At 38.6% G+C, this 13431-nt stretch overlaps 1 protein-coding gene across 9 annotated transcripts in view; it reads left to right on the plus strand.

The window, feature by feature from the left end:
• Positions 1 to 1304: 1304 nt before the first annotated feature.
• The window catches only part of TRDMT1 (tRNA aspartic acid methyltransferase 1), a 29078-nt gene continuing 16951 nt past the window's right edge, over positions 1305 to 13431 (plus strand). For 6 of the 9 annotated variants that reach the window (XR_005255881.1, XR_005255882.1, XM_038128541.1 and 3 more), the window contains exons 1-4: positions 1305 to 1615; positions 9585 to 9694; positions 11316 to 11392; positions 12850 to 12921. Coding sequence is in view for 7 of the 9 variants with exons in the window: in XM_038128541.1 (XP_037984469.1) it covers positions 1471 to 1615; positions 9585 to 9694; positions 11316 to 11392; positions 12850 to 12921 (404 nt within the window). In the remaining 2 variants the exon portion in view is untranslated. Of the gene's footprint in view, positions 1616 to 9584; positions 9695 to 11315; positions 11393 to 12849; positions 12922 to 13431 lie in introns of those variants that run through there. The other 3 variants (XM_038128544.1, XM_038128545.1, XM_038128547.1) reach the window with 2 other exon arrangements.

Raw genomic sequence — 13431 nt, forward strand, 5'->3', positions numbered from 1 at the left:
AAGTGTATCTTCTTAGCCGATAACAACCTTGCTCTTTGTAACACATCTTCATCATCTTGACCAATTTTCTTCAGGGCCTTCAGCATCTTTGTCCCGTGACTCTTTTCTCCAGCAAGCACATTTCTAGTTTTGTTGCGCCATGTGATTCCATTTTCTCAGTTCCATCAACCACCAATTCAGGAAACCTGCACACAGCTGGTTGCAATGCCTGCTGCTCTCCTCTGGTGTCTCAGCTGCTGCACTTCCTTTTGCGTGACATAGACTTGCACTTGTTTTAGTCACCTTCAGTGGCTGACAAATAAAGCAGCAGCCCCAAACACTGATAATGAAGATCCAGGTGAATGACAGCACTGTTTTGAACAAATTGGCAAGGACAGATATTTTTACTTTGAAATTTTGCTTCTAATTCCACTGTTTTCCACAGGTCATGCATCCTGTATTTTGGAGGAGTGCATTGAAAGGCAGCAGATTTACCTCTTTCTTGCCCTCCAGTTTCAGCTAAAAATTCTTCCCCCACTGTAAGTCAAGAGGTGGGAGGTACTATGACATGCTGTATGAGGCAGCTTGTAAGGAAGAAAGAACTATTCCTTAAACCCAACTTGTTTTTGACAGATTTCTTAAACGCTCTACAACAATATAATTAAATCAAGAAACAGTGGAGAGGCATGTTTGGGTTTGGTTTGGGTGAGGTTTTTTTTTGTTTTGTTTGTTTGTTTTTGAATGTTTCATCTTCACTTTACAATCTGAATCTGCAAACTGAGGTGTAGGTGAGTGCTTGACTGTGGTGGGTAACCCATCTAGCAGTCTGCAACACATTTACTCTGATACAGATATACACACACACACACACATACATATATATAAACTATTTGTTTAAAAAACCGGACACTTTGTGGGGCAACAGTGTCATTGAGTAGTCTCTTCCTTCTCAGTTTAGCAAGAAACGTTGGGGCGAATAAGAGCAGTTTCATCAGTTATTTCCTTCTTTCCTGTGCGGGCTCTGAAAGGACTTCTCGAAAACATCACCGTACGCCGAACTCCCGGAACGCTCGGGCCCACGGCATCGCCGAGGCCACTGTTGCCAGCTGCCACCGGGCGGGCCAGCACACATGTCCCCCCTCAAGAGGAGAAGCCCCTGCGCCGCCCGCTCTGGTTTGGCCGCACCAACCCCCGAGGGGCTCATGGCGGGCAGCGGCTCCCTCTCCCGCCCCCTCACTGCCAGGAGGACGCAGGTGGCTGAGCAGCAGCCGCCCCACGGACCCCTCAGGGGGCGGCAGTGCCGGCTGAGCCGGGGGTGGCCTCGTCCTGCGGGGCCGATCCCACCCGTGGTTCCCCGAGCGACCACCAAGCCCATGCCGCCGCTGCCGCTGCTCCGGGGCGGCGCAGGCCGGCCCGGGCGGGGGGAACGAAAGAGCGGCGGAACGCGCGGGCGGCGCTCGGGGAGGCGCCGGGCGGGCCGGCGGGCCGGGCATGGCGGCGCTGCGGGTGCTGGAGCTGTACAGCGGCATCGGCGGGATGCACCAGGCCCTCAGAGGTACCGGCGCGTCCCGCGGGGCTCCGTGCTGCCTGCCCGCCCGGGGCACCCTGCCCTCAGGGGCTCCGTCTTCTCGTGGGGGTAAATGCAGGGTGCCCCTCTTCTCGATGGGGCTGGCGAAGGTGGCCCCTTTTCTCCCATAGCCCTTTCTCCAGCCCGGCTGTGGCACTAGGTACCAGGAGCGCGTTGGGACGGAAATTAGGGATCCCTGCTCCTTGTTTGGCCCAGGCAGCTGCTTCTGGAGGGGCCATGATTTTGTGTTTGTTATTGTGTGCTCTGTGTAATACAGAGGCACCCCTGCTGCAGGTGGGATGGCGATCACTGAGATGCCCGGGATGATAACCACATGAGCCAGGGTTTCCCACTGGCATGCATGTGGACTTGGTTTTCATAGGCCGTAGTTAGGTGAACAGCTGAGCCGTGTTCCAGTGTGAGCGAGCCTGACCATCTGAGGCTGGTGTAACATTTTATAAACATAAAAATTAAATGTGGAATTTGAGCTGGTATAGAGAATTCCCACCAGCCCATGTTTCTAGGTGAGTTTTTGATCTGGCACAAGGAATCCTGGAGCTCAATTTGCTGAATTGTTAAGACACAGCCTGGGTGACCTTCAGCAGGTCCTGCAGACTCTCTGTGAATTGGCTTCCCCAAATTAAAAATTGAGTTTAGGCATTGATTTCCGTTGCAAAGTACCCTGGACCTTATTACTTTGCAGTCCATGTTTCAACACACAGTATAACCTATGATAATCACCATAATAATTTTAACTGTAACTACAATCCTTCACATCTTTCAGTCTTCAGCAGCATTAGCAGAGAGCATTGTCATAAAAACATCAGGTGGAAATTTGCCTTATCTTGGTTTTTTTTCCAGGGAGCTATGGAATATTAAGAGTTTGCTTACAGAGTGAAATCAGTTTAGCATAATTTATTTACGTAAAACACACTTAGAGTTGTCAGAGTGACATTTTTCCTACGATCCTATTTTTGCTTGAATGTGTCTAAGTGCATTATTTATTAATATAAATACATAACATATATTTTAATGTATTTATTATGTATGTATCAATACACAACCAAATAGGTTCCTACATTGTTGCTAACCATCTGTTTTGAGTATGTATTTTCCTTATTTCCAGAGACATTCTTAGAATATTAAGAGGCAAGTATACCTTTGTCTGGAACTGCACATTTTGGAGTTTTTGTAGAGTAAAAACAGTGTTTTATGCCTTGTGTATAGTGTACACACTAATAGTAACATGCTGCTTTTCTGGTAACTAGGTTCCTGAAGTGATGGCAAGCTATCCATGTTTGTTGTATTGTAGACAATTTCCATATTTCCATAGAAAGTGGACTGGTTCCTGAAAGTTGGCCTACACCATGGTTCCTTCACTCTTTACTGAATTAGCTAGCTGTGTTCTTGCCATAATCATGGATGTCTTGGGGCAGTTCAGTAGTGTGCTGCAATGTTTAGTAAATTATAATGCTAGATGTGATGTCCTGTGAGTTTCCACCTGTGAAAACATCACTTGCAGCTCAGTAAATACTTAGAAGGATGGGAATGTTGGGAATGCCTCATTAGATTATCAGAAGACTGTAAACTTTTATCCAAAAGATACACAGAATTAGTGATGCCCCAGTGGATAGTTATAATATACAAATACGAAGCCTTGAAATCATGTCATCATGTGTAGTTTGGAGATTGAAGGACTTAACTAAACGCCTTGTATTATTTCCTGAAAAGGTAAATTTACTTCCATGTTTACTGTTTCTGAACTGTCTGAACACAACTGATTCAGTGTCAGTCTTTGGTGAAATTTCTGTTCTTATTGGTTTGCATTTGACTGAAGAAATTGCAAAAGGTATAAACAGTGAGACTGAGATTTTTCTGTAGTGGTATCAGCCAAAGCAGATAAAGAGACTGTAAGTAAGGACATTTAATTTACTATTTGTGTAAATGACCCTAACTCGTTCAAAATGGTCAGGTACCAATTGGAATTTGCAAAGTGAATAGACACAAAGCTATTTGCATGACAGTTGGTATAATATTTTTCAATCTGGGTGCTTATGTTTCTGGGAAGCATATGAGAGTTCAGCCCATAAGCATTGTGTTGTCTCAGGAAAGGTGCCAACCATACCCTTCTACATGAAAATCTTGTTTAGAGGCTTGTTAAAAGTAATAGTCAGGCAATTTGATTAAAAGATGTTCTACAGAATTTGCACTAAGTTAAGTATTTAATAACAGGTTATTATATAAAACTGGTTTTGATTAATTGGACTTCATTTGGGAGCAGAGATATACTTGGGCATTTGATAATTTCTTCTGGTTTTTAAAGTCCTTTGGACATCTGGAATCAGTTTTCTTACACAGTTTATGAAGGAACAAAGTAAAGTCAAGGGGCATTGAAGTGTTTGCTTTTACGTGCAAATAAAACAGAAAAGAAGTGAATGTTCTGTTCCTCTGTAAGTACTTGAATAATGTGTTTCTTATATGTTTTTGGCCTATATGTGTCCATGAAACCATGCTGTTTGAAAAGGTCTCTCATCCTATCCTCCATTTAGCAAGTGGCAGATTGCTCAGCATCTTCTTTTAAATTGTGTATAGAAATACTAGAAGGGTTGTGGGGTTTTTTTCCATATACATATGAAGTTTGAAAGAAAGGCCTCCATTGTTCCAGTGCTTCCATAAGCCAGATGCACAACAGATGAAGATTATGTATAATAATATATTATCTTAGTATGGTTTCTAGTGAATCTATAAGCCAAGAAAAATAATAGGAATATATAGAAAACAGAGGGAGCATGTAGTATTTCAGTGGCAGCATCCTGGGAAAGCCTTGTTCTACAGAAGGGATTCTGCAGTTCTTGCAGGCTAGTTCCTGGCCTTGTAATGGGGCCAATTATTCTTAACTCAGCTGGTCCAACTTTCTACTTTTCTGTGAAATTGCCAGTGTTTCAATTGGCAAATAGGTATTTCTCAGGAGATCTGACACTGACTTTTCTACCTTGATGCCCTTCTTGGCTGTGGTCTTTCAAAAACTTAGAGAATAGCTTGCAGGATGAAGATGATTGTTGTTTTGGCAGCTGTCATTAACATAGAACGCATTTGGCACCAAATAGTATGCAATTGGTTTTGAGATTGTCCTTGCCTACAGTAAAAAATAATTGAATTTTCACCTATTGATGGAAATTTATAGTCTCTTGTAGGTGTTTCTCTGTAATGAGTACACAGAAGTTGTGAGTGCATACTTTCATAGTTTAGTCACATACTTTTTGACAATGGAGAGAAAGCTGTTTCTGAGCTTAGGTTTCAGTCTAAAGCTGAAAAAGAAAAATCTTGAGGATTGTCTAGCTCTGTGTTGGTGCTTCAGCTGTAGATATCTCAGCACATGTAGAATTTCTCATTTTAGATTTTGAATGCTTTATAATAATATTTTAACACTAAAGACCTACAAAAAGATACCATCTTTTGATGGTATCTTTTGATAAAGATACCATCAAAAGATGGTAAAGTTGAGCTTAGTTAAAGTCAGAAATCAGTGAGTCTGTTCATACTCACACTCTTGAAGGACTGAGGCAGCTAAGAGATGAAAATGCATTTCTTTCTTCTTCCCACCCTGTACCCCAAGCCTTTTGGGATTTATAAAGATTGATGTTTAAGTCAAATACGTCTGAATCGATGATAATTTTTGTGTGTGTGAGTGAATTTGTTCTTTACAAAGCGCAGAGTTTCTGCAGTGAAAAATAGTGTTTTATTTTTAGAAAATCTATGGCTACAGGTTCATTTCCCTAGCAACTTTCCATGAAACAAACAGCCCGCTCTTCCTCCTTCCCAACCAAAACAAACCTAAACTGGCTTATTAATTTAGGCAGTTTTCCCATGAAAAATGGGTTCCATGTCTCTGCCACAAGCGTTTGTAATCTGCCAGGTCCCTGAAAGAAAGTCCTCTTGCATGAAACACTAAAGGACATATTCTAAAAAGATACCATATATTTGCAGTGATGAAGTTGGTGATATTTTTCCTCTGCAAATGTTACATTTCAATTTTACAGGATAACAACTTTTGTTTCTTGTGCTCTTTTATGCATGTTTGTTCATTTTATTTGATTTTCTCTTTGATTGTGAATTGCACAGCACAGTAATCTGGTGTGTGTATTTACACTGGGCAAAGCTATCCCACCAGGAGAGGCAAAGGAGACAAAACTGGCTTTGACATTCTGCACAATGCAAAACAAAAATATTGCTGGTTTGAGCGAGTTTTTACAACTAAACTCAATTTAATGCTTCTCTAAAATATAGCTCTTTGTAGCACAGGGTGGTACCAGTTGTGCTATAATGTAAGTTTATGAAGTTTATATGGCTTAACATGATTAAATTCTTTACAAATAGAGCAGTGAAAGGAGTTGCTAAGTATCCTGCAGGAACCCAGTTTACTGATAGTCATGTTCACTGTAGCCGTGGACAGTTCAGCCTAATCACTTAAGTCAAGAGCTGACAACTCAGAAATTAAATCTTTGCTCTCTGTTTTAAAAGGAAACAGAACTGACAAAACTTGTGACTTATCTTCCCTTTTCCATCTGTTTCCATATACCTGTCAGAAAGGAGAATTATTCTGGCTCCTATTTTCCAATATGCTGAAATCCACCAAACTGCCCTTGCTGTAACACAGTGTATTTCATGTGTTCTGTTGACATTGATGACTCTATTTCAAAAGTACAGTAGTGAATATAAACAGATCTATGTTAATTTTAAGGTCTGCAGAAACACATGACAAAGGAATCAATTCTAAAGAGGAAAAGGACAGATATTGTAATGTCAGCAATTTTATTTCTGGCATTTGAAGGTGACATTCTTTGAGTTTACTTTTTCAAATCAGAAGCTAATGCACACATCCTGTTTTTTCGAATGCATCTCCTTCCAGTCCTTACAGCAATGTCCCTTTCCCTGAAGAATGACAACCCCATACCTGAAAGAGCTTGTAAGCATTGTGTATTCAATAAAGTAGAGAACTGCAACCCAAAGTTTGATTGCTGCCTCTTTCGGCAGTTTAGGTAACAGTCAAAGAATTTCTGCTGTCTGGGTCCAAGAGGTTTTAAGCTTTAAGTGTGAAATCAGTACATTACCAAGAGGATGATACAAATTTGATTTCACCTGCTTTCAGCCAAGAGAAAATATTTCAGTCTAGTCTGCCTAAAAATAAGTCATGACACCTCCTCCAGTAACTTCCCTATCATATCTGTGGCTTCCTTTTGAACCATGTCATCTTGCTCAGAAATGAAAAGTGTCAGTTCAAAAACTGGTGTTGAGGAATCCTGCAAATCATATATTCCAGCAGCCAGTTAGTTTCACTTAGGAAATGTGTATTATTTTTTCCTTTAGTCTGAATAAATGGTACTGTTTCCTGCATTGTCATAATTCTCTTAAATATCTGTGTTTTGAAAATTGGATGTACTTGTTTGAGGGGGATAAAAAAATCTCCAGAGCTCTGTCTGTTTCTGTATGGAAGTTCTGGTATGTATTTTGGGGAGTTGATTTAACATCCTACCAAGTCAGCGATTCCTGAGTTGGTTTTGTGCCTTTTGTCAGTGGGTATAGTTAAACACAGTCTTGATTCTGTTTTTCTTAGAATCTGCTTTCAGGCTTTTTTTATGATGCATTCCTTATAGTAATTTTGAAGTAGTAAATGTAATTGCTATAGAAAAGCAGACTATCACGGTTTGACATAAAGTTATTTAACTGTCAGGAGAAGTTCTTTAAAAATACTGCATTTTCACATTGTTTGAAATTTAGACAAGCTTTTCTTTGTTAGGTTGGATGTATGAGAGCTGCTTGTCTGCTCGAGCTCCTTCATGCGTTTCCAGGGCATTTCCACAAAATACGCTTAATCAGCTTTTAGAGGGAGTCTGTTCTCTAACAGGAGTTCCCAAGTGAACTGTGACTTTGAAATGAAAAGGAGGAGAAGCTTTGAAAAAGTTATCAGGTCTTTGAATTAGGAACAGGGGATCTCAGGTGGAATACTTCAGGAAAAGTTCCTGTCCTTTTTCCATGCTGGTTTACCTCTCTGGTTTAGACTGAACATTGTATTGCAAGGGGATTCAATAGGTTACTGTTAGCTGTGTGCTCTCCTCCAGTATCTTCAGGCTTTTGGGCCTATCTTTTCTTGTGTGTATGCAGGGAGATATTGAATGGATGGCAGTAAAAAAACAAGTGTCTGAATCATGAGTTGTGAGAAAAAGCACACAGCTTGCCTTCCCAATTGCCCTTTTAAAAATATGTATTAATTTAGATAATAATTTGAGGGTCTTGATTTTGTTAATTTTATTTTTCATCTGGAGTACCTGGAAAACACAGTAAGGGTTAGCTTGTTAGGACAGTGTGTTTTAAGAACTGAAGGAGTGAGTGAGAAAAGCGGTCTCTGTAACAGTATTGGAAGTTTGTTCCTGTTACTTAGATGCTGCAGCTTTGTTTTAGGAAGATGGAAGGGTTGGCTCTTGAACACATTTTTAAATTGAGACATTCATCCAGCTTTCTTTTCACGCTAGGTGTCAGTGTTAACTTACCTGTTCTGTAATCTCAGGTGTAGTCATGCTATTGTCCTTGTGGATACACCTGTATTTAGTTCTCAGTTACAACTTCTGGTCAAAAGGTCAAGACAGTAATGGCAAATAATGATTTGTATGTTGACCCTTAATGGTCTGTAAGTATTTATCTTGTGAAAAACCTTATCTTTTTGCCCTCGATTGCATCACGTAAACCTGGAAGAACCAGCCTGGTCCTTGTTAAAATGTCTGCTACAATCTTTTCAATACCCAGATTTCTCTTTCATCTTACTTTTGACTAAGACGGCCTTGAAAACCTGAAAGATAGTAGATGGATGGTAAACTGCATTATTCAAGATTAAATCCGCTGGGATCATCCCAGTTGGTCTTTCATCCTCTCAAACTGTAAATAATTAGCTGACTAGCAGTAATTCGTATGGTGTCTCCTAAGGTCGTTTGTTAATGTGTTACTTGAGCATATTGTGAGATTATTCAAAGCCATGTGGCTATTTGCCTTGTTTCTTTTGGTTTACAAAAGTTTTTTTAAAGTTGTCTGTGTTTCACCTGAGGCTTTGTAATGCTGACCATAATGTAAATATCCTGGTGGTTGATACCGATCTCGAGTATCAGGAGGTAGGGTCACTTCTCTGCCTGCAGCTGTGACAGTAACCACAGCCCGTCTTCTTGGATAAAAAGCCTCAGTGAAGGTATTGTGCTTAGTAATAACAAATAGTGTGACATGATGAGCAATGGAGTAAACATTGCTCTTTTTACCTCTTCAGCTTCTGTAGAACCTATTACTCTCTTACTTTGTAAATTAACAGTTGTTTATTTACATTCTTTTTAGTGTATTTTTATTTCAGGGTTTTAGCTGTGAGTTTGTTACACTGTCCTCTCTTCAATAACACCTCTGTCCAAGAGAGGAGAAGCTGCCAAGTTTGGTATTTTGGGACCTTTAACTCAAAGGAGGCAGCAGTTGAGTTTGAGGCCTAAGGCTTTACTGAACTGTAAGCACAAATGTTTTTCAGACAGCTTACATTTTTATTGGAAGAGTAGACATATGTCAAATATATTGGTGCTATTTTTTCATAATGAGAAGTAGTACACCTCTAAAATAACACACTTATTTCTTGTAAGTTGTCAGAGGATAAGGCGGTGGCCGTGGGGCTTGGCAGGATTGACTTAGGATTCCTGTAGTCAGGAACTTGCTGCCACAGACACCTGCACAGAGGTTGAAATGTTGTAGAGGTGCACCCTGTTTGGAATTTTTTAATCTACTTTAATTATCTACTTTTTTAATCTACTTTAGTTTCCATTTTTGGATGTATAAAAAAGGGATGTATTGCCCATATGATTAGAAAAACAGTATGTTTTTTATACAAAGTTTCAAAGACAACCGAGCAGAATTTGAGTTTGGTTTTGAGCGATGCTGTAACACAGCTGAGCAAATACATTTTTCTAAGAGTAGTGAAGAGAAGCTATAGTTTTCAATTTTTTTTTTTTAATTTTAGAAAGCTGCACATATGCAGAAGTTGTAGCTGCTGTTGATGTGAACACTCTTGCCAATGATGTTTATAAGCACAACTTTCCCAGCACGCCGTTATGGGCAAAGACTATTGAGGTGAGTAATTAATGTGGTTTTTACTGTAGTCTGGCATTTGTAAGATGTGAGTTGCTTTCACTGTCTTTATTAGTAACGAGAAACAGAAATATTTATGTTATTATGAATAAAGCAGTTTTACAATAACTTTGTTTGCTTGTTGAAGTAAGAGGGATCTCATACTGCAGGCTGTTCTAGAAAGTCTTGCCTTCTGCATGAAGAAAGGTTATATAAATGTCAAGAGGAACGCTTACCATCAGTAAAGGAATATCAAAAATCATATTTTTAGATTAAAAAAATATTTTCATGTACTTTGAAAAAATTTAATTAAATTACTTGGAGGCATGCCTTTGTTTTGCAGTTATAGTTGGGCTCAGAGAAACACAACAAAATATATTGGACTGAACACTCTTGAGTCTTTTTTAATGGGCTCAGTAGATAAAATGTCACTTGCCAAATTATTATAAAAATAACCAAGTAAAATTGGATTAAAATCATCTGTTTTAATAGATGAGAGGCAAGCTAGGCATGGAGTTTTGCTTGGATTGAGTTAGAAATTACTGTATACTTCTTAATCTTCTTTTACAGTTTTACAACATGACAGTAAAAGATACTGTGTCTGTTTTAAGACACCAGCTTAAGTAAGAGCTAAATAGGTGGCTAAAGGTGAAATGCTTATTCAGCACTCAATAATAACTGGCTAAATGAGATTTATAATGGAAAAAGAGGATTGATCTTTGCCTGTATCATTTTATAGTAGACAAGAGCAGATTATTAGAGTTGGTGTCACCTTCTTCAAATATAATGGAAAAAACCAGCAGCTTTTGTCTAGTTTTTTGAGGGTAGCTACATTACATTTGCTGTATAGGTATCCCTCAGAATATGTAAGGAGTGATTTCTTTGTCCAAGTCATACTTACTTGATCATTGTCCTTCTTTCCTACTGGCCCCTTAATGTGTTGATCTTATAGTGTTGTTGAAAACTTAATTTAGAGGAATTTCTACCTGTGCAATTAATTCCTACCACAGACCTAATTCTTTCTTTTCTAAGCAGTATTGTCTTTGTAGAGGAGAATTTCAGCCATACAATATCTTTGACTAATTTTTATAGGGGAAAAATTATGAAGTAAACTTTATAGGGGGCATTGTCAGTGGGCTCCTAAAAGCTAAAACCCATAGTTTGGATCTGTAAAAATTATCATATTTACACTTGAGCTACTTTTCTTTTCAGATGTTTTTACATATATTTTGAGTATGTAAACACTGGTTTTGATGTACAAAGACTTCATATCTGAGTAATGATACTTTATTTTCAGGAGAAATAACAGGGGAGTATCTACTGAAAGAACTGCTACACACCTCAAAGAGTGAGCAGATACAAACCTCAAGATTATGTATAAATGCTAACCTTATTAGTATTAGTGTTTTGTTTCATATGAAGAGCAGTGAATGCATACTTACATTTTATGGTTTGCCAAGGTAGAAAAGATTTTGAAATTACTAGGTCAAGTGAGAGATTAGGTAGTTTTTTGCTTAATGAAGCTTAATGGAAGTAGGATAGGTAGTTTGAGCTGAAAGATGACTTGAGAATTTAATACAATCCACAACACTCAGCATTCTTCTATTTTTTTTCTATTTTTCAGGGCATAACACTGAAAGAATTTGACATATTATCTTTTGATATGATTTTGATGAGTCCTCCCTGTCAGCCTTTTACAAGGTAGGTACCAGCACACTTGGGAAAAAAGTGCAGTTATTGCACTATATGTGGTCAAAGGAGAAATGTTATCAAGGGTGACACTGTGTATGGGTGATCTGTGTATGTTTCTCTTCCTAAGCCAATGTGTCATAGCTCTCTTCACCATGGTGTTTACTGAAGTGAAAGAAATGCAGCAATTTGCATCTTAATTGTTGATCACATTTCTTGCACAAGTATATATTAATTCAGTTTTAAGTTAAGTAAGCTTCTTACAGCACCAATTTTGTGACCTGTATTACTCCTCTCATGGTGAAATTTAGTGTTTAGGAGTCCTGCCTTTCCTTTTAGATATCAATCTAATATTTTCCTGGGGCAACTCCAGAAGGAGGATTGGAATTTCTCCGTTCTGCCTGAGATTTAGGAGTGTTATCTGGTTTTATTTGTACTTTGAAAATTTCACATGCACACAGTTTATTCTGAAGAATATTTCTATTTTAGCCGAGCACAGAAGGATAATGGCTTTGAAATGATTTTGTGGATGATAAAGAGAAATATCTTGCTGATTAAGGACTGAGTTTACTGAAATGTTATTTGTCAGATTAATTTGTAATTCATATAATTTGACAACAGGGGTAAGATTCTAGTAACTGCACTCATGCAGAGTCGTAGCTTCATGAAAAAAGTCTGTTGATGGTGATAATAATGATTGTGTAAGAAAGTATATCTCACTGAATGTTCTAAGATTGAAAAGAAATCCCTGTAAAGTGGTGCTGATCTGTAAAAATGAATTAGTGCAAACCTATGATATATATAGGAAACAGTTCAGATTTTTTTCTTTACAATATGATGAAAAGAAAAATCTGTATTTGACTGATTAATTTAGATACATGTTAAAGCTCTTCTACAAAGCTTTTATTCTTTTTTTATGAGCTAATACAAGTATAAGCAAGGGAAACACAGGCCTGGAATCATTATAATTCTTGCAACCTACATAATCTTTCCAGTTTAGTGTTACAAAATTGATTCTGAAGTTATTCATGCGGGGCTCAATCCTGCTAAATGGTGAACAATGAGGCTTTAATTCACAGAAATAATTTAATATATTCAGTGCATAATAGCAGGGTATTCCCAGAAAGCCAGTGGGGGTTTTTTGTTCATTCAGAGCCAAGTATGTTCAAAGGCTTTGCTGGACAAGACCAGAATGCTAAAGCCTTTGCAGACTGGGGAGTGGATTTCATTACTGAATGCTTCAATTTCAACCTTGCTGTGAGCTGATGGATTCCAGGGGCAGACTTTCATTCCTTAGAGCATCTCTCAGGACACTGCCTCTGTGAGCAGGTCCTCCTGTCTGTATGTGATGCTTTTGCAGAATTCCCTTTCAAAACTCAAAGCAAAGTGTCAGCATTCTGTAGAAAAATGTAACTCAAATGTCAGTCTGCTCTGAGTAAATGCACTGGTGTTTCTTTATTCTTTCTTAGAATTGGCCTGCAAGGTGATGTGTCTGATCCACGGACGAAGAGCTTTCTCTATATCCTTGATATTCTCCCAAGGTATAAATGGACTACCTCCATTGTAAAGCCCCTTCTGTGAAGTAGCAAAGTCTTCTATATTTCAGTGAGACAAGATATCTGTAATGTTTTAGAGGGATACTACTAGTGTTGTGTTGTATTCTGTGTTTGTTTTCACATGATCATCTGTAACTTACAAATACTTGCATTTTACTAATGCTGTAATCACTTCATTGTTGCTGTATATGCTTCCATCGTCTGGTTTCCTTTTCATAGCATGTCTGTTTAAGGTGATAAATGAAAGGAAAGAGTTCTTTTCAGTTCAACATCAAATTTGCATTGATTTTACATAGAAACAGGAGTAGGGAATATAGTAGTTTGTCTATTGGTCTCATGGAGACATAAAAGGTTTTTAAAATATTGAGTTACAAAAGCTTAGATTCAACATATAGTCATCTTTTGAATAGGTACCATTTGAAAATTGGTTTAGGTATGCTATTGACTGTACAATGCAATGTGTCTTGCAACCACTTCTTTCTTAGTCTGTTCTTT

This window comes from Motacilla alba, chromosome 2, assembly GCF_015832195.1.
Source record: "Motacilla alba alba isolate MOTALB_02 chromosome 2, Motacilla_alba_V1.0_pri, whole genome shotgun sequence".
In the NCBI taxonomy this organism is placed as follows: Eukaryota; Metazoa; Chordata; class Aves; order Passeriformes; family Motacillidae; genus Motacilla; species Motacilla alba.